At 33.6% G+C, this 25,824-nt stretch overlaps 1 protein-coding gene and 1 long non-coding RNA gene across 4 annotated transcripts in view; one reads left to right on the top strand and one right to left on the bottom strand.

Annotated features, from left to right (window-relative positions):
• LOC124369169 (multidrug resistance-associated protein 1-like) overlaps window positions 1–25,824 on the top strand; it is a 53,854-nt gene that overhangs the window by 23,418 nt on the left and 4,612 nt on the right. For all 3 annotated transcript variants that reach the window (XM_046826977.1, XM_046826987.1, XM_046826969.1), the window contains 12 exons: window positions 5,637–5,730; window positions 11,001–11,073; window positions 12,866–13,019; window positions 14,911–14,989; window positions 15,416–15,485; window positions 18,313–18,532; window positions 20,079–20,299; window positions 21,568–21,657; window positions 22,437–22,527; window positions 22,676–22,784; window positions 24,404–24,530; window positions 24,679–24,777. In XM_046826977.1, the coding sequence (XP_046682933.1) occupies window positions 5,637–5,730; window positions 11,001–11,073; window positions 12,866–13,019; window positions 14,911–14,989; window positions 15,416–15,485; window positions 18,313–18,532; window positions 20,079–20,299; window positions 21,568–21,657; window positions 22,437–22,527; window positions 22,676–22,784; window positions 24,404–24,530; window positions 24,679–24,777 (1,427 nt within the window). The remainder of the gene's footprint in view (window positions 1–5,636; window positions 5,731–11,000; window positions 11,074–12,865; window positions 13,020–14,910; window positions 14,990–15,415; window positions 15,486–18,312; window positions 18,533–20,078; window positions 20,300–21,567; window positions 21,658–22,436; window positions 22,528–22,675; window positions 22,785–24,403; window positions 24,531–24,678; window positions 24,778–25,824) is intronic.
• On the bottom strand, window positions 12,963–21,368 carry LOC124369184. Its single transcript, XR_006923047.1, has 2 exons — window positions 21,291–21,368; window positions 12,963–20,305 (listed from the first exon to the last, which is right to left on the bottom strand). It is a non-coding gene; the product is annotated as an uncharacterized LOC124369184 (long non-coding RNA).

Genomic DNA, 25,824 nt, shown 5'->3' with positions numbered 1-25,824 from the left:
ATAAAATTTAATGTAACTTATGTACAAATAAGAGCCAGTTGACATTTTATTAGCCAGTTGAATAGTATAAGTATGCTATTATAATATTGACTATGCCTAAACATCTTTGCTGCGAAGATCGAATAAGAGACTGATAGATTCATTTAAATCCTTAAAACTGCTAAGTTTATAATTTCCTTATAATAATCAATATACAATCTTAAAACAGTGCCAGCGCTCTGGCTGACTAAAGCAGGAACTATAACATCTAGTTGCTTAATGGCAGACAGAAAACACCTGTTGATCTGTGTTTTGTTATATGAGTATTTCGGCTAAGGAAGAATAAAACGCTACTAAAAATTCACTCCTAGGCCACTCAAAATATTTTCTGTTAAGGGGACACTTTAGCGTTGGACTTATTTCCAGCACGGAACGTAAAGGATGATGGAGAGACTTACGGATGATTCTCCTCCTGGATCGCATGGTTGCTGCACTGAAAATGGGTGGATGAATGGCACGACGTTTTTTATACTGGGTGTAGTTTTTTGAGGAGAAAGTTTGACCAACAAAAGAAAAGAAAACACTCTACTCCTGCAAAACAAAAATATTATCTCGCGTTTCAGTTCACATCTCAAAAAAATGTAGTTTTTATATAATGATATATATATATGTGTGCTTGAATCACACACATAGAATACAATATTTTAGATTTGGGCCTCTGAAAAAGTTTTGAACAAGAACTAAATTTTTCTCCCATAAGAGGTATGCTGAATAAATCGTCAACAAGTATGACGTTTGTAAGGTGTTTACCCCGGCCTAATCAGCTACCATACATAACGCTGTCAAAGGGTAAAAGCCTGGCCTTTGACCATGTAAGCCTTCAGTGTTTACTGAAGATAATTTTATGCCAACTCCATTAACTATGCAGAAACCTAGGATGGGCCTCCATTTGATGACTGGATTTATGAAGGGATATTCTGGAAAGGGATATTATTTCAGTGATATTTGCCACGACGCCGGACTACCCGGTTAATACAATTGGTCAAGTGGTTATTATGCAAAACATTTAAACATATTTTTTTGTTAAAGGCGTGATTTAAAATGTCATATTTTTATTGTAAGTTCTATCAATGATACTTATTAGAGTTCTGTACCTCAGAACTATATGGGCCTAAGTCACATTTAGTAGATTTTACAGGAGAGCATAAAAACTACGAACAGTTGTGTTTATTCTTTATTATAAAATTATGAACTGTGTTTAGTTTCTACTTCACAAGTTAACTTACTTATGTTTATAGAAGCATTAAACTGCTTTAGTATTTTTATGTAATTATTTTTTTGTTACATTAAAAAATGGACTTACGATATTTTGGCTCTAATCAAAAACATATGTTTATATTGCTACTTGGACTTAAGCAACCAAATTAAGTGTATCCATTAGCAACCAATATACATGGTTTAGTCAATAAAAACACTATTACAATGCTAATAAAATATATTATCTAACAATGTTGTAATGGCATCTGGAAAGTTGTTTTTTCTAAAATCAAAAACATTTGTTTTAAATGCTATTTGGACTTAAGCATTGTATTTCCATTAGCAACTAATATACATTGTTTCGTCAATAAAACACTATTACACTGCTTATAAAAACTATAAATATAAGGTAAGAATTAATCTAATAATGTTGAACTGATATCTGGAAAGTCATTTTCACTAGCCCCATGTGGAAGGTTCTCAAAGTAAGCCTTGTATTCTTCAGGGACCCACTGGAGGATTGTCATTAAATCTCTGAATTTTTCATTACTTATTTTCCTCTTCTCAGATCTTAGTTTCGGAACTGATTCAGGCATGATTGTTTCTTTTCTCTTATTTCTTCTCAAATCCACACTTTTAAAATCAACATCATCAAAGCTTGTTTTATAGTACAGTATACCCAAGTTCTTCTCTTCGAACCTGTAACCAAACTGTGTTGGAAATGAGGAAAGGTTCTCCAATAGTATTTTTTTTCCTGTTTATTAATGGTCCATCTTTATTAGTAAGCGAAAGAAAATCAAGAAAGTGTTCAAGAGACATTTTCTTTAAAATGAATGGGTTTTTTATTGCTACAAAGATGCGATGAAGTTCGCCCAATCATTAGTAGTAAATATTGTGTTAGTTTTAAGATGCTTTTTTTGCTCTTTCTATTAATCCATGTTTACCATCTACCTCCATATGTGTATGCCCAGCTAATAAAAAATTTGTGGTTTATTTCATTAATGTTGGGTAGAGTTTTCAAAATCCAAATGTACATAAAAATCATATTAATATTTCTATTTTGACCGCTGCAGTTATCGGTCCAAACAGTCAGAGTGTCAATGCTGCTTTTATTGAGCTCTTCATTTGCCCAGGTAAACAAACAAGAAGCCATCTCACTTCCACTCTACCTGCAGTGGTCTCATTCCAAATCATGCACCACGTTTTCTTTCCACTACTGTCGTCAATGGTGTAGTTTAGAGTCCAGAGCTTTCTCAAGTAGAAGCTTTGACAGTTTGTGAGAGCTGGAGTAGGAAGACACTTCTGTAGGTCTGCCATAACAACTTTAAATTTTCATTTCCTTGTCCCAAAAGCTTATCTTCTTTTTTCAAATGGTATCTTACGTGCTGCTTCATCTAGATGCTTCTGCTTTTCTGCTTGAAGGTTTTCTTTTTGCTCACCGTTTGCATTCTTTAATTGGCAATCAATTCTGTCACAAAAATCACATGTGTCATTGTCTGGCAAATGAAATGACAAATTGTATTCTCTATTGAAAATTTCTGAAAAATAACCATTTCTTTCGGGTTTGATATTTTTTTCTTTACATTCATTTTCATACATGGTATACATTATGGAAAATGTTTAAATCATTACCCAAGTATTTTTTTGTTTGTCCTTTCCCTACTATAGTGACTTTCATATGCTGGATATTTTGATATGTGGTTTCTTATGATATCCTTTGCTGTCTCTGGTAATTTTGTTTCCTGGTACATGTTTGCCACGATGGTCTGGTTCAACCATACCAGTACTTTGGGTTTTTTTTAAGAAGAGCAAACTTAACAAATGTTTCTGATATTACTAGTGTGTTCAAGAAAAATTGTTTGCAAACTTTTTCAAAATTGTTATCCCATTTGAGAAAATAAGTATGGCTGTTTTTTTCTACTATTTTTCTAGAACCATCTCTTTGTCGTGACCTGGCTATTGGCTTGGTTGTAATACAAGAAACTATATACTGGCGTTTAGAACTTAAGTTTCTTTCACTATTATAATAGTCAGAATGAATGTGTTACTCTTTGTGCATGACTTATGCGCTGAGAGCATTTCAAGCGACAAGTAGTTTTACAAGGAGGTCTTAAAGTTCTTTTTTCTTTTAACAATATCTCCTTTAGAGTTTGACATGCTCTTTTCCAGAAATTCGTCCCTGCTTTCTAATGTTTTTTTTTCCACTTTTTTTCATTCCTTATTCTTTTTCTTCCTTTATTTTTAGGTTGAGTAACTATCGGTAACTCGCTCTCCGTGTCATCTGAATCGGTGTATGGTACCAGAGGTATTATATTATTATTATTTGCTGTAGTATTTGTACTTACAGATTGACTTTGTACTTGTTCTAAATCGTTACTTAAAGTTGAATCACTCTCTGAACCTGAAGGTGGAGTGTATGTTGGATCATCGATGTCATTCTCAAATAGGTCGCTCACAGAAGATAGCGCATCATCTAAATCTTCCAGTGTTGTCGATGCTCCAGATTCTTGTTCCATGTTTGTCACTTGTGTTATCGTCTCTAGCTCCCATTCATTTGACTCTGAAAATTAAATTGTTAAGAATATTTTGAATATTTAATTTTATTTAAGTGTTTTGCTTTTAATAACATAGAGCTTTCTTTCCTACAAGTGTTCCCAGCCTTCAAGAAATAGAGAAATTCACTCGGTTTTGTCCAATTTATTTTAATTTTTTAAATTGATGTTCCGCCAAAACATTGATTAGTTCATTATATAGATAGCCTACACAAAGAATGTGAATATAAAAAATATTATATCGTTTAAAGTGGATTTCTATTGAATTTTTATCATGTTTTTGGTAATTATGTGTAATTTACTCGTCACTCACGAAGTTTTTCATATTGAAGTATAATTTCTGTTAAACATGTAGAATGTTTAAATTAGGTAGAATAACAAGTCGGAAAGACAAAGAACCCTAAGAATATAACTATTATCGTAATGAAATTAATGCTCTCTGTCCCTACCGACTACAGCATTTACAGTCTAATGACAATGTACTAGGTCTAGGCCCAGCTTAACACGATTGAAAATGGAACCTAAATTATTGCTAGGGTAGGCTAAAGCCCCCCGAGTAAAATACCTGCTACAATATGGTTAAATGGTTAAACATAACAGTAATTTACACAAAAAAGATTTTTATAACAACCATAAATTTACTGAAATTTATTTAAACTGAGCCTAGAGTATTATGTACCTACTAATCTCACCTGGTTCTACTGGAGTTGAAATGAAATTAAGAAGATGTACGTCTTTACTAGTTTCTCTTTCAACTTGGATATTTTCACTTTTCATGCATGTTAAAATTCCATTGGGTTGAGTCATTGTCAGGTAAAACGAGGATGGATGTGCAATCTGGATTCAATACCTAGAAATAAAATTGAAAATCAAACATACACTTAGGCCTACTTCTCCTATTGGCACAACAATGTTCTAAACCTAGGCTAATAATAATAATAATAATAAAAATTGTTCCTTGAGGTCTGAGTATAAAATTCGAATTTTTACTTTAAGTTTTACATATTGTTAGCTTGTAAACATATTTAAAAAATACTTACTTTTAATTCGGTTAAAGTCGGTGAAGGAGTTGGAATTTCTTCGTGGAACTTCTACTGATTGATTGCTAGGACAATCATTAGTTTCAGGTTTCAGATTATCTTCAGTGAACGTATTAAGGTTTTTTCAATTTGGAAAGTATAAACTTTCCCCTACTTTCCATATTAATACCAAAAAACGTTTTGTTAAAAGTAGAAAATAAAAACTTTGATTAGTACAGCTCAGTCCTAACCTCAATAATCTCTCTAATAGCAGGCAGCAGCAATATCAACAGTATTATTGACAGTCATCAGCTGTTCAGAAAACAGGACTTGAGACTAAATGAGTATAGTGGCTAGGGTCCAGACAATGGCAAGTCCATTTTGTGGACTTAGGTTTTTTGCTGAAATGCTCAATGTTCAGAAACCATAACATCATAGGTGGAGTTAAGTTTGTCTGGTTCTGATATACCTCAGGACTTAGACTCATATAACCTTTGATAAATCATAAAAATAGAATTTTTAGCGGAGTTACGATGGTATGGCTGGATGTAAAAATGAAATTTTAAGAACATACGTGCAATAACCTAAAAAATAAGAAATTTTGGACTTAGGCTCATATGGTTCTGAGGTACAGAGTTTAGGTACGAAGGTTTAATAATACGGTTCCTTTTATTTTTTAAGAATATTTTATCCTTTAACATATCAGCTTTACCCGGGTCTCCCCTAATTGTTTCTTCACTATACAAGTAATATTAATCAAAGTTTCTGTGAAATTCCAAATTATTATAAACTAATTCAGCTATGTAATTAATTTGTGTCTCTTTTACAGAATTTGAAGAATTTCCTGATGAAGACCTAATACAGACGATTCAAAGAAGAATGAGTATGAGTGAATCTATAAAGTCCATTAAATTCACAATTAGGTAAGTGGATATACTATTCATCCTATAGCTATCCGAAATTCATTATCAGATGCAATAGATTTGTGGCGGAACTGAGGATATGTTCAGTAAAGGAATGATAATGCTCAGTTCTAATCTGCTGATAATATTCAAATAATAATAATAATAATAATCAAAAGTTCTGCAGTTCTTCACTCACCACTGAACCCAAATCTGATTCATTCGACTACCTCTCATCTTGGACGCGAAGCGCGTGAGAACGGTGATAAGCTCTATGAATGTAGGAACGCCAATTTTAAAAATGCCGTTGTAATTATTACAATCACTGTTGTGATGTTTCTTTGTGAATAAGCAAAAGGTGAAGGTTTTTGTATGTTGGCCACTCTCTAAAATGAGTGAATGGAGACTGTATTAATGGAGACTATAACGAAAAATAGTTTATGGTATTAAAATGTACAGTATAACACGTTTGAAAACAACACTGCCTTCAAAGAATAAATTTTAGATTGTTCAAAGTGGTTTTTACTTCCTTCAATAAGGGTTTAATGAGTGTACAGCGTAAAAGCTTCTCTAAGCTAATTATTACTATGATATCCCGTGCAAAAGCAAAAGGAAGTAATAACATCGAATTTAGTGTAAATAGAACTTAGACGCTTCTCTTCAAAAGTAATCACTACTTGCTATTCCTCATAGATTGGAATGATAGTTGGAAATGTCATAATTAGTGGGAGAAAAACTTCTCATAAGAAATAATTACTTCCGTGGACACCTTACTTAATTAATTTTCCTGTACTTGGAGATGTACGGATATTTAGATTCTGGAAAAATTGAAATAATTTTTCTAGAAGGTAATTGTTATTCTGCTACACTTACTTCTGCTGTACTAGAGCCGGACACTTAATTAGTGTGAGAAAGCCGTAGACGAAGGTTCTCAATGGTAATGAATTACTTTTAGTTTTTTTTTTTCAATCTGCTGAGGAGCAAATTCTAGTTTCAGATAATTAGTAACAGAAGAGACTACTCCATAAAAATATTCAAAGGTGAGAAAAATATTAAAGTGTACTATAGTAGTGACACCATGTTTTTATTACATATTTCAGTGCAGAAGTTTTTATTATTGTTTTTAGTTAAGTAAATTTTACTGTAGTTAAATGAACAAACATTTTGACATTTAATTTTATGAATATCAAAGAATAACTTAGATAACTATATAAAAATAAATTTCTTTCTACTAGATTATTTATACCATTTAACAAGAAGGTATATAATGTCTACAAGTATGTATCTCTCATAAGTTGAAAATGTATGTTTTTTTAAACCCATTACACTTCATATAAGAATTTACAATCTGAGACAGAAATTTAATATAGAACGCAAAACAGTGCAATGGCTGTATATTGAATAAAAAACAGGTGAAAACATGTGTGCAGTTATGAGCCAATAAAATAAAATATAATATATTTAATTTTTCCAGAACATAACAAAATGTATAGTAATTGTCAAAGTACTATATGAAAATTTATAATACATCCACACCAAATCGAAACTCCAGCCAAAATTATAGTACTCTCACTCATACCACGCTCATTCTTGCCAATTTCCCCACTCCCATGCCGTTTGTAGAGGTGTGCCAAGTAGCTCCGAGAGCGGAGAAGCCAAACTAGCTCCGGGCTCCGTTTGCGGAGCTAGCTCTTTAAACAGCTCCAGCTCCGGCAACCGCTCCGGCGCGATGTGCGGCATCTGTCTGCTCCCTTGTAGATTGGAGCTTATTGCTTGGTTATGTTATAAACAGCAAATACTACTGTTAAACAAATATGCTAAGGTGCTGACAGTTTTAATTACTACTTACTTTTTTATAATACGTATTATGAAAATCTAATTTTTGGGTAAGAAGACTACACGTACATTTTATTTATATTTATTTTCACACTGTAGTAATAAAACATAAAAAATAGTACGGTAACAGAAAATATAAAATAATATACAAATTATTTACACAAGTATTCATGATTTGCATTTAGATACACAAGTTGAGTCACTTTCATGGATTTGATACGTGATCTTCGGTCACTTATTATTATTCCCGTTCGGGAAAAAAATTCTTTCACAAGGTACTGACGTACCCACAAACCCCATGTTTATTTTAACGAGTCTGCTGAGATTTGGGTAGACTGCCTCGTGAATCCTCCACCAGGACAGAGGATCGCCTTCTCTGGGAAGTGGTGGTTCAGCGATGTACCTGTCGATTTCGGCGGTAGCACAATCGTTGGAGTTCCGGGAGTCTGCCTTTGTACAGATTTTATTACAGAATCAAAACATAGAAAATACTGAACATTCTTCTTCTTCAAATTGTGATGGACCAGATTGGTTGGTCAAAGTCAAAGATGGTGTACCAGGAGGGGATTGTTCCATTGCGGGTGGCAGAAGTGGCGGAAATCATAGCTGCAACGACCGTAATCACATGATTCTTAGCAAACTGTTGACATTTGTCGTCAGAAAATGCATACAATTTTGAACCTTGGGTCCAAAAAGGTTATTAAGTACTACTAACTTGTTGTACTCAATGTCATGGTATCTGGCTGATAACCCCATGAGCAGGTTCTGTACTACCTGTATTGCATCAGGGTGCAAATTTAGTGTACATAGTTTGCTGCAAACATTTTGCAGCCCAAGCGTCAAAACAATTATTTGACTTCCAGTGAAGTAGGATTCCCCACTCATCTTTGCTGTGACCTCTTCAAATGGTTTTTAGGACTTTGCAAAGGTCACTGCAAAGTTTCCATTCATTAGAAATTAAAGATGGCAAGTCTTTGTCCAGCAATGCCAAAGTGCTTATTACAGCCTCTTTTAACTGAACAAATCTACAAAGCATGTAATATGTGCTGTTCCATCTCGTACTTACATCTTGAAGTAAGCGTTTAGGGGTCTTTAACGCCATTGTTGATTTGGTATTTTAATAGTTTTTCAGTGGCTGCGTTGCTTCTCTTAAAAAATGAGACAATCTTTTTGCATTTGGTGATTACTGTATCTACCTTTGATATGGCATCTTGAACCACTAGGTTAAGAGTATGTGCATAGCACGGCCAATGACTCCACATTAAAACATTTTTTATGGCTCCAACGACATTGGAGGCATTGTCTGTTACAACAACTAAGATTTTGTCTGAGATTTTATAGAAATTCGTTATTTTTCTTGATTTCTTCGGCTAAATGGCTAGAAGTATGTGAGCCCTCCCTTAAAATACAGTCTAAGAGAACTGATTTCAACACAAAATCATTGGTAATGAAATGCCCTGTAACAGCTATATTACGATTCATGGATCGTAGATGTCCATGCATCTGTCGTTAAACAGATGTTTTCCACATTTTTCATTAACTCAGCTACTTGAAGCTTACATTTGTCGTACGTGGTGGGTATTAGGTTTTTTGAAACCACTTTTCCTTGATGGAATTTCAAAAGAAGGGTTTAAAGCTGTAACGAATTCCCGAAAACCAGAGTCCTCCACAATAGAAAACGGTTGGAAATCTTTGTAAAATAGCTTTAGAAACGCAGCTTCTACCTTTTTCTTTTGGTTGTTATTCATTTTTTTTTGGTATAAAACTCGATAGAGTGGTTTGTTTAGCACTTCCCTTTGGCTTATCTAATTGATTAGAAGGCAACTCACCAGGTTGAGGTTCATTTTCAGTTGCAAAGTTACTAAATGAAGCGGCTGAATCGGTAGGTCCAGTGTTGGTTGTAACATTCACATCACGATCACTTACACTTGTTGATTTTGAACTTATAACACTCAAAGTAATTCCGACATGTTTTCTCTCAATATGCCTCTTCAAATTGTACGTTGATGTACGGTAGCACATAACCAAGCCACAATGTTCACATCTACAGTTTTTAAGGTTAGCATCAATAACTGTAAAATGAGACCAAATTGAACTTGTCTTAGATTTCTGTACTTTTGATGCCATGTTAATTAACTGCACAAAAACCAATCAATACTATCATACTCGTAAACCGCACAAAAAATATCACTTTTCACTGTATGTCTACGTTAGAACTCCTAATGAAACTGAAACTGGTTTGTTTTGGTTTGTCAACAAGTTGTAGGCCACAGCTGATAGCTCCACAGACGCTCCGAGAGAGTAATTATATGAATATATAAGGTTAGAGCTGGAGCTGTTTCGAGAGTCACGGAGCGCTGCTCCGCTCCGCTCCAGCAGCGGAGCGCTGATTTGAAACAGCTCCAGCTCCAAAGGCACACCTCTAGCCGTTTGTCAGTATACTAATTGTATACTAATACGCTATCATCAGAACCTGAGTATGGCAGTACAAGGGCTAAGGACCTCAAAACATAAATGTCTGAGGACGATTTAGAGCAAATAAGATCTATGTGGATGTTCCAAGTCAATACCATATCCAGGAATATTCCAAAGAACTTTGAACAATCGATTTTGTCCAGCAGGGAATCATCCAATGGACGGCTGGTTCGTCGTTTGGATCTCCCGATCGCAAAGCAAAAAGTCAGGATATTTGGTTTTGAAGAATTAAGTTTTAAGATTTAGGCTGTTCAATTGTTTAACACAATTATTTTTGACAACAATAGTTTGTTCGTCCAGAATTGTTTTGGAATTTTTACCAAAGCAAGGCGTTGTGTCATTAGCATATTGTACATACAAGTCTCCCATAGCGTAGCGATGATCCTATGTCATTGACTACGGATCATAAGAAAAAGAATTGGACTGAGGATTGATCCTTGAGGGACACCGTATAATTCACATGAATCGGTTCAGAGAATTTGTTTGAAATTTGGACAACTTGTGGTCTATGGCTAAGAAATAATCTGAGTTATGGAAGAGGCACACTTCTGATGCCATAAAACTTACGTTTTTCAAGTAATTTTAAATGTACAATAACTATTTCATCATTTAGCTTTGGGTGCAATGTAAATTCATCCAATAATAGTATATATATCTCAAGTTGTGGTGCAGAAGTACATACAATAGTGCCAGCATTCTTATAGTGGATGAAAAAACTCATATGGCAAATACTACTGAGTGTCGTTATCCATATTCATACAGCTTCCTTTTAATGTGATGATTTTAAAGAGCTAATAGTTTAGAGAAAATGTCACTAGTGGGTCCCGCCTCTTTATTTTCCCACCATCATCAATTACATCCATACCCACCTTCTTCTCACAGCCATTACTTAGCTTAGTAGCCTACACATATTTACTAATACATTTATATTAACATCATTGTAAGTGGATTGTTAAGTAAACGCTAGTTGCCATTTTCAGCGAAGGCAATTCCTCTCGTAACATTGCCGTTACGACACAGACCAAAGAAACCCCACAACCAAATGTGAACCTTGTGAGTATCAACAATACAACATAATACAATTACCGTATATAGACAATACTCGCAATTACAATACAGGAAACTTGTCTTTGTCGTTAACAGCGATTAATAAAATCAATTATTTCAATTTAGTATAGTGTTCCCAGTAATACTGCATTTGTCTAATTCAACCATAAAGCGGACAAGATTGCGCAGTTAAAATAAGTAAAACGTGTTATATATTTAATTTAACTTTATTAGTAAATATTATTATAAAAAAACAGAAACAATATTCCTACAATGCATTAAAGCAATAAATGGATATTTAATATTAATTATAAAGAAGAACAGAATACATTATAGAATGTCTTAGAACTGTTTTGCATGCACATTTCTTATAATACTTCATTCCACCATAGATTTAATGTGTCTATATAAAATGTATACATTGAATGACTTTAAATTCGTTGAAACTTTTATACATTTGTCCCTATGTATATACACTTAAATACTTCCATGGGAACTGAACACAACTAGCCCAATTTTCAAAAAGAAATCGAGAAAGAAATGAATGATGCCACGATTGTGTTGCTTTGAAAAATTCATCTTTTAATCTAGCAACCGAAATATAACCTGAGCTTTTAAAACCGATAAAGAAATTTTGTTAGGAAAGAAAACAATCATCAAACAACGCTAATTTTTGGAGGTTAAAATGAAAGGCTATCGAAAGTTTTAAACATTTTAACGAAACATTTGTCAAATTATACTGTTTTGAGCGTGAGGGAAAATTCAGCCACCAGACTCATAAAATATTAGTTCTATTAGCGTCAGAAAGCAGATAAACAAGTCACCATTGTCAAGTTCCGTATGGTTAGCTGCCGCTGTTTTAACATTTATTTAGGTGTATGACGGTTGATTATAAGGCTGTTAAGCTAATAAAATTATAATATGAGAAAAATCTATAGTTTCAACGCTTTTGATACGTTTTCATTTCGACCTCTACTAAAACTAGCGCGGCTGGCGATAGATTTCCTTTCTAGAGGAAATTCCTTAATGGATTACAAGTAAAACCAGGACATGTTCTTAACAATTCAAACTGGCTTTCGGGTCCAGGACTATTAGAAATGCTCATTAATCAAGAGCCCAGTGACAAGAACAACTAAAGGAAATGAATTGTAATGAGTCATTCAGTAACTTATCCGATTATAGCACTGTGAAAAATTATGTAATTTATATTCAAGTATCACATTCGAGACCTGAATGATACCTTCTAGCCAAATCGAACATATTGTAGTGATGGAATTAATTGGTTGAGAAGAATGTGTTGAGAATACATCAAGTTTTTTCATCTTTTTAAATCGTTTCTTTAAACTATTTGTAGTATTTACGCTAAATGAATTTCAATATTGTATTATCTATAATAATTATTTTCATTTGAGAAATAACCTTGGAGTTTTACAGGATCAAAGTTGAAACATTACCTATAAAAGTTTTCAGTTATACCTTTCCGACAAAGGTAGGTAAGGTGTAAATCGAAGAACCAGTGTGGGAAACTAAATTTTACTCAATATTTACGTTTCTTATTATATTTGAAAACTTGTCAGTTAAGTTACTTGGTCATAGACAATGTCAGTTAATTACATTTGAAACTATACTTGTGTATTGTTAGATTAATTACTCAAGCTCTCAAGCAATTATAATACGGCTTTAGGTACAATACTGCGCAGTTTTATACCTCAAAACATTACCAGTAAAAGTTCAAAACATATCCTAAATACTTATTTTATAATTTACTAATAGTTTGTAATTATATTTTTAAATGAAGCCTCAAACTCCAACTGCTGATGAAGAGAACAGTTGGCATCAGCTAGAAGAAGTTGAGACCACATCAGAGCAGGCAGTGGGAATGAAAGTAGCCGATGAAAGGAATGTAACAGATTTTATTGATACAGAAATCAACCAAAACAGAAGAGATACTGGTAAGTTAATTTTATTTCAGAGATTTAAAGAGACTTTTTCTAACTACATGTTAGTACAATTTACATATGAAATAAAGATAATAAGCCAAATGTGAACGGTTATGTAGACTACTGATTGATTATTTTATGCTTAAGTTAGTAATTTTACCCTATTCTCGGTCACTCATAAAAAATCACATGGTGAGTTCCTGCCTATCTATTGGTTTGCCTAGTAACATATGTGAAATTTAAAAACTGGACAAAGTTAATTTAGCAACAGGTAAAAGCTTGTAGAGTTACAGTATAATCAGAACACTGAAGCCTATCACAAAAAATTCATTCAACAGCTTGACAAACTAATTATCTACTAAACCACTCTTAAGGAACGTGACAAATAGATATAATTATATGTAGAAAACGATGCTGCAGAAATAAATACAGATAAATGTTTGATTAAGACATGTTAAATGATTTTAATTAGGACCTTTCACTTTGACGAATGATTATTGCGTTCCTAACACTTTTATCCTTAATGAATCTATCAAAGTGATTTTCCATACCAAAAGCAAGAAATATACCGTAGGAATATCTGAAATATGCTTTATAACTACAATATATATTACTTGCTACTATAATTGACTCCCGTCAATTATTGTCCCTGCAATGTTACCAACTGTGCAAGAAACTGCTCGGGGTTTTTCTAGTGTAGACTGGGCCTCTAACGCACTGTAGATGCAAAAATATCTGCATACAATTTCATACTTAAATGTAACACATGAGGGATCGCATTTAAAAGAGAGTTTTACTTCTATCAATTAAAAAAATTCTTACTGGAAAAAATAAACGTTACACGTCTCACCCCTGTGGCTGTAGCTGTTGGCCAAGAGTCTTAAAATAAAATTATAACGGCACGGGCTGTAGAACAGTACATATATTCTCTAAGTCTATATTATACACCAAATCATTCGCCACTTTAATATGAGATCTTCATAAACCTTGTCTTACATTCCTACTGCTCTGGCCAGTACAGAAAAAAGCAACATATACTTGGAACTATCTCAAGAACTAAAGAACATACTAAGAATAGTATGTAGAAACATAAGCCAAAGAGCTAAACTTAATTAAGTGTTGGGAGTTTCCTTATAGGGCTACCAATCTATTTTAACAGATGAAATATTGTTTGATTAATATAATACTTTTTTTATTATATTTGAAATCTATGATATATTTAAAACGTTTATTTGTGTATTGTTACGATAATCACTCAACCTCAGGAGACACTTAACTCCTACACTCTCAGCGTCCTTATTATTTATGAAATTATTGTACCTTGTACCTAACACCAGACATGGATGTGAAAAGTTCAAAAGGTAGTAACTTTATTCCTATCTGGGTAATGTTAAGCTATGTACTTTTGTCTCAGAAACTAGATTAGATATCTGGATCTTTTTAAAATTATATTTAAATTATATCTTTAACAAACATTGAGAATAAAAACTACACTCTTTACTCTCTATTTAGGTAATTTTTGAATTTATTGTACAAAAAAAATAACATCATTTTACTGTTTAAAAGTTTTAAATCGTGTTAAAAATTTTTTATTTTGTAATTAAAACTTTCGTAAGTGTAGAGAACATTTTACCAATACATTCTGAAGAAAAGACTGCCAGGACTGTTCTTGTGAAAAGGGTACAACAAATCCGTCGGAAACTTAAACTTTTAATAAAAAGCAGATTAAACTTACGCAACTGGTAAAATGGGTTTAAAATTAGCCAAATTTTTTCAGCCAAATACAAAGTGAATACAAGTTATTTTGTTGTATATATTTAGAAAAATTATAGCATATTATATAAACTGAAGTTTTGGAAGATGTAATACAAAAATACACATTTCATATCTATTTATTTTGAAGAAACGGAAAATTTGCTGCAGAAGACTCAAGAATCAGAAAAAAGAGCTGGGAGGAAAAATTCAATTGCTACTCTATACAGGTACTGTTGATATTTTGTTTAATTTGTTTAATAAGAAAACAATGCCTGACTCCAATGAATAGTGAAGACAAGAATTATTATAAAGTCCTGAACAAATTTTTAGGTTTTAATAAATTTTATTGAACATTTATATATTTGATGATTTAATTCTGATAAAAACATAAACATTATATCTATATAATATTTCACTTATATAATGCCTTTTTATATTAATGCATTTCCTTATTAAACTTTTGCACTCCATAAATTTTATGACAATATCCTTTTTCACATTTCTTTACAATAATAATTTTGAACAGACAAATTATTCTACAATTATAAAATTGTATATTTTCCCACGTTATTTCCAGATTAATTTTTTTGTGGTACAAGATAGAGAACCTGTATTTTATTTTGTAGTTTTTGTGGATTTATTATTACTTACAGAAAATTTGCTACTGAACCTGAAGAGAAAAAGGCCAAACTGATCCAAGCAGAGACGGCTGTAACTGGAAGAGTAAGTGTAGTATGCTTATTACGTATTACTATTATTAACGGTTATATAGTATTGGTTTTAAAATATATATCAAATATTAATAAATTAAGAACTTGTTTGTGTTATTGGTTTCGTATCAAAATGTTCCGAAATTAAACTTTTACATGTATGACTTATACATTACTTTAATCGTAATAACTTTAATTTTAGTCTACTTGACTATTTTTATCTCTTTCGCCTTATATTTTCATTGTTAAGCAGATTTGCAGATATGCACAGTAACTGTGTTAAAAAAAATAATTTTACTGTTACCGCTAAACTTTTTACATTTAGTTCAAAATATTGAAAACCGTAAATGAGGAAATGTTATACCTTTTACAGACGTAACTCAATAGTGGTTTATACTGGTATGGTATTCAAATTTTGTAATAACTCAACCATCTTATTTAAAAAAAATGTTTAATGGAGAACATTTTAACCAAATGTAAAACAATCTGCAACATTTAACATTTGTATATAGGTCGGTACTAAGAACTGTGAGTCGCTAGGAACTATGGTCTGCGAGTAAATATAATCCGCGAATTATATACCAGAATCAGAACTTAGCTCCAGTCAGTGCTTGTAGTTCCAAAACGAATACTATAACGGCTTATTTATAAATTTTACTTCTGTTTTCAAACAACTGTAGTCGTATTATAGGCTGATACTACACTCGCCAACATTTGCGTTATGTTTAACTAAGGTTTGTATCATAGTGAAAAGTTCCCGATAGACTAAACGTATCAGTTTGTGTGAAGGTGAAGAAAGGAGTATACCTGCACTACTGCAAGTGTAAGGGAGTATGGCTAGTAATGCTAGTAACGTTTATTCAGTCTCTCCCTACACTCCCAGGCCGCTGCTATACTCGCCAACATCGGGTTTATGTTTGACTAAGGTTCGTATTGTACTTACAAGTTCCAGTTAGAATGAACGTGTCAGATTGTGTGAAGGTGAAGAGAGGAGTATACCTGCACTACTACAAGTGTATGGGAGTATGGCTAGTGGTGGGGACATTCAGTCTCTCCCTACTCTCCCAGGCCGCTGCTATCCTCGCCAACATCGGGTTTATGTTTGACTAAGGTTCGTATTGTACTTACAAGTTCCAGTTAGAATGAACGTGTCAGATTGTGTGAAGGTGAAGAGAGGAGTATACCTGCACTACTGCAAGTGTATGGGAGTATGGCTAGTGGTGGGGACATTCAGTCTCTCCCTACTCTCCCAGGCCGCTGCTATCCTCGCCAACATCGGGTTTATGTTTGACTAAGGTTCGTATTGTACTTACAAGTTCCAGTTAGAATGAACGTGTCAGATTGTGTGAAGGTGAAGAAAGGAGTATACCTGCACTACTGCAAGTGTAAGGGAGTATGGCTAGTAATGCTAGTAACGTTTATTCAGTCTCTCCCTACACTCCCAGGCCGCTGCTATCCTCGCCAACATCGGGTTTATGTTTGACTAAGGTTCGTATTGTACTTACAAGTTCCAGTTAGAATGAACGTGTCAGATTGTGTGAAGGTGAAGAGAGGAGTATACCTGCACTACTGCAAGTGTATGGGAGTATGGCTAGTGGTGGGGACATTCAGTCTCTCCCTACTCTCCCAGGCCGCTGCTATCCTCACCAACATCGGGTTTATGTTTGACTAAGGTTCGTATTGTACTTACAAGTTCCAGTTAGAATGAACGTGTCAGATTGTGTGAAGGTGAAGAGAGGAGTATACCTGCACTACTGCAAGTGTATGGGAGTATGGCTAGTGGTGGGGACATTCAGTCTCTCCCTACTCTCCCAGGCCGCTGCTATCCTCGCCAACATCGGGTTTATGTTTGACTAAGGTTCGTATTGTACTTACAAGTTCCAGTTAGAATGAACGTGTCAGATTGTGTGAAGGTGAAGAAAGGAGTATACCTGCACTACTGCAAGTGTAAGGGAGTATGGCTAGTAATGCTAGTAACGTTTATTCAGTCTCTCCCTACACTCCCAGGCCGCTGCTATACTCGCCAACATCGGGTTTATGTTTGACTAAGGTTCGTATTGTACTTACAAGTTCCAGTTAGAATGAACGTGTCAGATTGTGTGAAGGTGAAGAGAGGAGTATACCTGCACTACTGCAAGTGTATGGGAGTATGGCTAGTGGTGGGGACATTCAGTCTCTCCCTACTCTCCCAGGCCGCTGCTATCCTCGCCAACATCGGGTTTATGTTTGACTAAGGTTCGTATTGTACTTACAAGTTCCAGTTAGAATGAACGTGTCAGATTGTGTGAAGGTGAAGAGAGGAGTATACCTGCACTACTGCAAGTGTATGGGAGTATGGCTAGTGGTGGGGACATTCAGTCTCTCCCTACTCTCCCAGGCCGCTGCTATCCTCGCCAACATCGGGTTTATGTTTGACTAAGGTTCGTATTGTACTTACAAGTTCCAGTTAGAATGAACGTGTCAGATTGTGTGAAGGTGAAGAGAGGAGTATACCTGCACTACTGCAAGTGTATGGGAGTATGGCTAGTGGTGGGGACATTCAGTCTCTCCCTACTCTCCCAGGCCGCTGCTATCCTCGCCAACATCGGGTTTATGTTTGACTAAGGTTCGTATTGTACTTACAAGTTCCAGTTAGAATGAACGTGTCAGATTGTGTGAAGGTGAAGAGAGGAGTATACCTGCACTACTGCAAGTGTATGGGAGTATGGCTAGTGGTGGGGACATTCAGTCTCTCCCTACTCTCCCAGGCCGCGGCTATCCTCACCAACATCGGGTTTATGTTTGACTAAGGTTCGTATTGTACTTACAAGTTCCAGTTAGAATGAACGGATTGTGTGAAGGTGAAGAGAGGAGTATACCTGCACTACTGCAAGTGTATGGGAGTATGGCTAGTGGTGGGAACATTCAGTCTCTCCCTACTCTCCCAGGCCGCTGCTATACTCGCCAACATCTGGCTGTCTCGCTGGACCTCGGACCAGTCGGCCACTGTCAACGGTACTCAGGTCCTGGACAAACGCAACTTCTACCTGCAGATGTACTTTACCTTCGGTCTCGCACAAGGTTAGTGACATGAAAAAGTGTATAATAGAAATCTCATCTCTAGGCTAATACAATGTATAAAAGAATGCTATATAACTTTCATCAAAGTTTTACGGCTAAACACAGGCAAGAAAACCCTTTAATGTAACTGAAGTCTTGAGTGTTGTATTTCGGATGGAAAGCCACATTATCAGGAAACAGGTCGATTTAAACCAAAAGTTTCAGAGTTTTGGATGCACACCCTGTTATAAAGATAAAGAAATGAGGGTGGAGCTGTATAAAGGTTAGCAGAAGAATAACCAATCAGCGATTAATGCGACTTTTTTTGTTGTATTTACTCATTTGGTGGAAGATTCGCTAATCGCGTTGTGATAGGTCATCCTCATTCTCATTTTTATACTACGTGCCGTTTACCCATCGTACCGGTGTGATGACAATTTCTGTAAGTGATAGACGCATGAGCAACCTCTTGAGAACAACCCAAAGCAGTCCTATGGACAACACCAGTACTGTGCCATGTGAGGATACAAACGTCATTATCGCAAGTCATATAGTATTCATTCCTCTTATTTTTACTCTACAAACTTAATCTCATAATTAAGCAACCCTCCCCAATACAGGTCCCCTTTGCTTTATATTATTTATGTTATACGGTAGTATATTCACTCATTAAGAGCCTAGTCTATTGTTTGTACGAATCATCGCTCCCTCCGAGTCTATAGGGGTGGTAACCTATTCAATTAAAAAAGTAATTTAGTAATTTATTACTCTATATAAAACATTTGGGTCCATACGAGCCGGATTTGATTATATAAATACCAGTCTATATACAAAAAAATAGATACAACGGAGTTGTACAGGTACGAAGGACCTAATAGGTTGTAATTAATGTTTTAGCAACCAATCTACTAAACATCACTTACTAAAATGTCACATGAATGACCTTACTCTGTTTATAAATGTTTATGATTTTTTCATTACCATTATGGTTGCTATGAGACCAATGTACAACTTTTCGGTAATGCTCAGCCAAATCCCATGGAGTGACATGGACCATCATCGAGAATGATGTTCCTTGTACATTAATGAAGCTTCATACAAAAGTTTACAGGTCTATTCAATTTGGGATATCTCGCAGAGACACACGCATACAGTTAACATACATGTTTAGCCTTTGAGTGATAGGCTTTACCAAATATTTCAGTTATGTTACAATGTTGCAACACGGTGTGTTCCGAAAAATTTATAAGGTAGTGATTGCTTTAGCTATAAAATCTGGAAATAAATTATATTTATTAGGAGATTTTCTAACGCATTGTTTCACAAATGTAATGGGTGTATCAGTTTATGAAATTAGGCTAGTTAGAAAGCGCTACAAATATGCTTGAATGGACTTCTGGATTAATGTATTATTGTAATACCAATAAAATGCAAGACTAATTCTGAATGATTTAAAATCTTGGACTATTAAAGCCATTCGTAAATATGACTAATATTAAAGAGCACTTTTTTGCAGTTAATTTTAATCTAAATGACGATTTTGTTATGATGTTGATTCTTTTCACAGTGGTCACAGTAGTAGCGAGTACATTTATGTTGGCAATAGCCACAGTCCTGGGTGCTGGACATCTTCACGAGTCGATGCTGTCAAACATCCTGCGTTGTCCGATGAGCTTCTTTGACACAACGCCGATGGGAAGGATTGTCAATCGTCTCAGCAAAGACATTGATGTTGTCGACAACATGCTTCCCACCAATTTAAGGATGGCCCAAAATGCTCTTGCGACAGTGAGTCTGCAAACCGCCAATTGTTAATTGTAATTAGACACAACCTAACATTGTGTTTATTAGATGCTTACTTGTTTTCAAATATTTAAACTTAGAAAATTTCATTTTATCAGGGGTAATGTTTCCGCTAACTCCAAAGTCTCGTCTTCTGTACTAGTGGTTCTGTATGTGATGGATTTTCTAAAGAACTAAATTTACATTCTGAAGGTTTCTTGCTAACTAAACTTGCTAACCAGATCAGATCGTCTTAAGTTATAGATGTACATAGAATATCACAGATTAACAGTTGTTATTTCTAGAATATTCGGAATACCCGTGTGTTTAATAACTGTACGTGTATTTAATCAAATAAAAACAATTGCAGAGGAGATTCACAACAAGTAATTCATTCTTACATTGCTACCGCACAGAAATAGAGCCAGTATTATCTTTTTTGACGTTTCAGCCTTTTGTTTTTGATTCTGTATACTAAAATATAGAATATCATAGTAAAGAGCAGAAATCTGGAGTGAATATTTTACATTTTAATATAAAAAGGTAATAAAAGCATCTACAACATTTCAGAGGAAATTAGAGGGGTTCAGGTCTCTATACAAGCCCCGAATTTTTATAGATTACAAGATTTAAAATGGGTCTAACGATTCTACATGTAGATTTGATGAGACCAAAATCCATATTGATTTTTTTGTGGTTAAAGGAGTAGAAGTAATTCAGTAGAGAAGAAGCTAACCTGGAAACGCGATTAGACATTTTTGTCACCATTGAACCTTACAGTTATTAAATACATGAGTATTCCGAATATTCTAGAAATATCAACTGTTAATTTGTGATATTCTATTACCTATAACTTAAGACGATCTGGTTAGCAAGTTCAGTTAGCGAGAAACCTTCAGAATGTAAACGACACGCTAACTTTAGGTTGTTCAGTCATAACAGAGGACCGTTCAAAAACTAAACATGCAACAGAGTTTGACTAAACAAAAATACTTACAACAAGTATATACTTTATGCAAGGTTAATACACATTCTAACAATATTAAGAGTACAACTAGCTACAACATTGAAGACAGCATCTGATTATTTAAAAAAAATCTGGTCGTCAGAGATAAAGAAGCTACGCATATATAGGTTGCTGATACTTTGTACTAACGAGACTATAGCATCTATTACTAATCTTGTTTACTCAGTGTTGGTCATTAAATGATAAGTAAAATTTAAATCACATTAACTCACAAGAGAAATGTATATCATTAAATTTTTGTTCACAGATATTCGGAACAATTGTGGTTATCATCTGGTCAACTCCACTATTTGCCGTAGCATTTGTTCCTATTGGACTTATCTATTATTATTTGCAGGTTAGAACGTTTATATAATGAGTATAAGTTATATGTCTAGATATTTTGGACAAGTAGCTAGTTATTGCAGTCAATTCTAAGTTTCAATTATAAATGCATTCACTTTAGTTTGAATATATCGCTTCTTTATCAACTATGGTAACGTCGTTCAATGAAAGTTTCATCTATAATATCAAAGACAAACTTTTGACTGATGATTAATGTAAGATAAATTTGAGTGGTATCCTGAAACTAATATTATTATGATGGCTTAAAGTGCTTGGATTCGTGCTAATTGGTGAAAAGTGCTCGACAGTTCCATTACAAGTTGTCATATTTGGAACTGCATGAGCATAGTCTACGGTGAAGAACATAGTGATTGGCCATACATCGTTACTGACAATGTTGTTGAATAAATATTAAAGTATATATCCGAAAAAATTGTAGTTATCAAACTTTATCCAGCAGGTTGGCCTGTATTGCATATAGTACTGTAATTGAATAGATGACTGAGAGGATTGGTTAGTGTTCAATTTGTACACACTGGGTTTGAGTACATCTCTTTTGTCATCTTCAAAAAATTAAGATTAGGACCGGAGACGCTGCTCTTTGGCTCTGCATCTTATAATAACGTTGTACAAAATTCAGACTATCGTTTCCACAAATACCTTAATTTGGATAAAACATAATATATAAGAAATTATGTGGAGGCTTTAAAACTTGTTTTCAGCAAATTAAATATTTAAAGCGAGTTTTATGTTAAATAGACTTAAATAAACCACACAATTTTCTTGTTACAGAAGATATATTTAACCACATCTCGTCAAATCAAGAGAATCGAGTCAGTGACAAGATCTCCCATTTATTCTCTCTTCAGCGAGACTTTGTCAGGTAAGTTTTAGCCTGGTCGTACGAAGTAGTCTTGGGTTAGCTAATAGTTTTATTCAGATATGTGTAACCCACATATGAAGCTAGAGTAGGGAAGAACAGAATGAGCAACCTCAAAAACCTCTTGGCAACCATGATAACTCTGTTGTAGGAGTTTCGTCAATTCGAGCTTACAAGGCGGAAGAACGTTTCATAAATGCACTGCATGAAAAGGTGGACACCAATCAAGTCTGTCTCATCCCTTCTTTAGTGGCCAATAGGTGAGTGGCTTATTTACATTTTTTATTAATAATAAGAACTGGTTGGATTCTGCATAATCGCTGCTTTGTGGAATATAAAAGGTTTCATGTAATCTTCGTTTTAAGATTATTAAAATAACGTTCTTTCCTGCAAACCTTTTAAACGTTTTATATATACTGTGTGTGTGTGTGTGTGTGTGTGTGTGTGTGTGTGTGTTCTCTTCATGTAAAAATAAAAAACCAAATATTGGTAAACTCTTTATATGAATTTTCGTATGTCAGCATACTTCTTCAGATGACAAATAGTGTATAATATATATAATATTTATATTATTACAAAATTAAATAATTAAACAAACTAAATAGAAACGAAAAAAAGAACTGAAATAGAATAATAAACAGGGGGAAAATACCTCACAGCTGATGTTTCATCATAAATACCAAAGAGTAAAAAAATTTAGAAATTAACGAATGTTCAAACCTAAAGGAAATTTTGACCTTAAAACAAGTTGATGAGCAGTTTCGCTCCTTCTCAAATTAAACCTATTTATATTTTCGTTGGCATGCAATGGAACATTATTGATGCCTTTTAATTTGTAACAGTTTTCAATTTTGTCCTGATTATGTTCTCTGGAATGTAGAGCGAGGGGCTTGTCATCTCCATGAACAATACTGTAACGGTGACCTGTCATTCTGATACGAAGAGGGTTAGAGGTTTGGCCAATATATTGTTTAGTACAAAAATTACAATTTAGTTGATATATTATATTACTTGAATTACAATCAATTGTTCCTTTAATTGGATACGTTTTATTCGTTATGTTACTACTAAAATTTTGACTAATTTTATATGAAGAATATATATATATATATATATATATATATATATATATATATATATATATATATATAAAAGAATAAACAAGAATAATTTGTGTTATCAAACGCCCTGACACTAGTATTTCATCATTTCTTTTATTCTTACTTAGACTGTCGATACAAATTTATTTTTGAAGTTTTGGAATTATTTTGCCCTGAGTTATCAAGTTACATTCCTAATGAACAATTCAGCAAAGCGTTGTAGGCCTATATGTGTAGTCATTTCATGACCAGGTCTAACTGTAAATACAATAAAATGTGTTTTAAGTGTTTAATAATCTGGGTCACTGCACGTGCTTTGTTATTTGGATATCAGTTAATTTTCTTGTTATAAATTACTTAAATATTTGTATACTACAATACAAAGATTTGTGGCCTTAGCGAATATATTTCCTCCTTTATTTGTGGAACTTGAGGTACTGGAAGAGAAAAAAATATATTTTGATTGTTTCTTGATATTTTAACGATTTTTGTCATTTACCTTATTATTCAAAGATTATATATATATATATATATATATATATATATATATATTAGCAGGTATCTATTACCTGCCCATAATTGACTGTTTAACACATATATTTATTGTTTCTCTCAGAGTTTTAAAAGTTATGGATATATACCACTTTATTAGGGCTATCAAAATAATTATAACATCTTACGTGCTTCTGCTTAACTATTAATTACTTGTTATCTGCAAATGTCAAATTTAAGTTATATACTGAGCAAAGAGGTTCAAACATTTTTTTTCTTATTTACAGATGGTTGGGAATTCGTCTTCAGACCATATCGAATATATTGATTTTCTTTGCAGCTTTTTTTGCTGTATTAGGTAGAGATTCACTGGATCCAGGAATCGTGGGACTCTCCATTAGTTATGCTTTACAGGTGAGAACTTTTGGAAATGTCAGAAAAGCCTATACGGTAAATATTTATTTTGGATTAAATTTGTCTACAACTTTTAAGTAGAGCAGCCTAAAAGAATAGGTATGAATTATCAGTAAAATGGCATGTGTATAGTTTTATTTTGTTCTAGATAACTAATGTTATGAATGCTGCTGTGAGAATGACTTCAGAAATAGAGACAAGTATTGTTTCTGTGGAGAGGATAAAGGAGTATACTGAACTTCCTCAGGTACGCACATCTATTTTGTTGTTACAAAGCACATAAAATATTACATTTTAAGCTTTAATATTTTGATTAGTTATTTTACTTATTTATGACAACGTAAGCAGCTTCTAAAAAGGGATATTTTAATTTTATGAATGTATAAAATTAAAATACGTGATATCTTAAGTGTTATTTTTAGCGAGATGTAAATATAAGGTTGGCCCCACTATGGAGTTTTGACAAAATCACCTTGATTTATGATGGTCTACCTTTTGTTTTAATTCATATATGATAAAACTTAACTTAACAGTTAAAATGTATTCATCGTAAGGAATCAAACAGCCAATTTACAACTAAATTTTTCAAATAATCAATGAATTAGTTATATTATCAAATAGCTTAATCATTAAATCGTTGTTTGAAACTTAATAAACGTGTTCAATAGGCACGAACAAACTGAAAGAAGTCTAGACTACTCTCAACATGTACAATATGACTGAAAACTAATGAAATAACTAAAAAAAATAAGTTTCAAAATTTTAATTTCTTTATTTCATAGATTCTTCTTCTAACACAAATACTAAATCGTTCTTCTAAAGATATTAATTATTGTAATTAATAGTGCAAAAGCTAAATACTTGCAGATTTTTGTAAACAGGATGTTTTAGATATTTTTGCTCATGTGGAATTACACATTGAATTGAGTGTATTTATTTAGAGACATCCCGTGTACTATTTTTTTTTTAATCTAACCACGCAATCTACATGACACAGTAAGGAAGATTGAAAAAGTCGTTTGCCTAAATTAAAGTACTACTACCAACCCACCTCCAACTCTGAAGAAATGGCTCACCTGGTTACACGACTTACCTCGCAGACAACAACCAACATAGTATTCCACATCCATTTATTCTATCGTATTTTATCCTAAGTATGCTACTAACAGACTACATAAAAGAACATTATGAATTTAACCTATAAATGTATTTACAAACTTCCTCTTTTATTTTATATCCAAAATAGTTCTGGTTAAATTTGAGCATATGTTAAAAAGTATTTTTCGTTGTAACA

Source organism: Homalodisca vitripennis, chromosome 1, assembly GCF_021130785.1.
Source record: "Homalodisca vitripennis isolate AUS2020 chromosome 1, UT_GWSS_2.1, whole genome shotgun sequence".
Taxonomy (NCBI): Eukaryota; Metazoa; Arthropoda; class Insecta; order Hemiptera; family Cicadellidae; genus Homalodisca; species Homalodisca vitripennis.
Note: the sequence above shows the minus strand (reverse complement) of the source record. Positions and strands in the feature narration are given on the sequence as shown.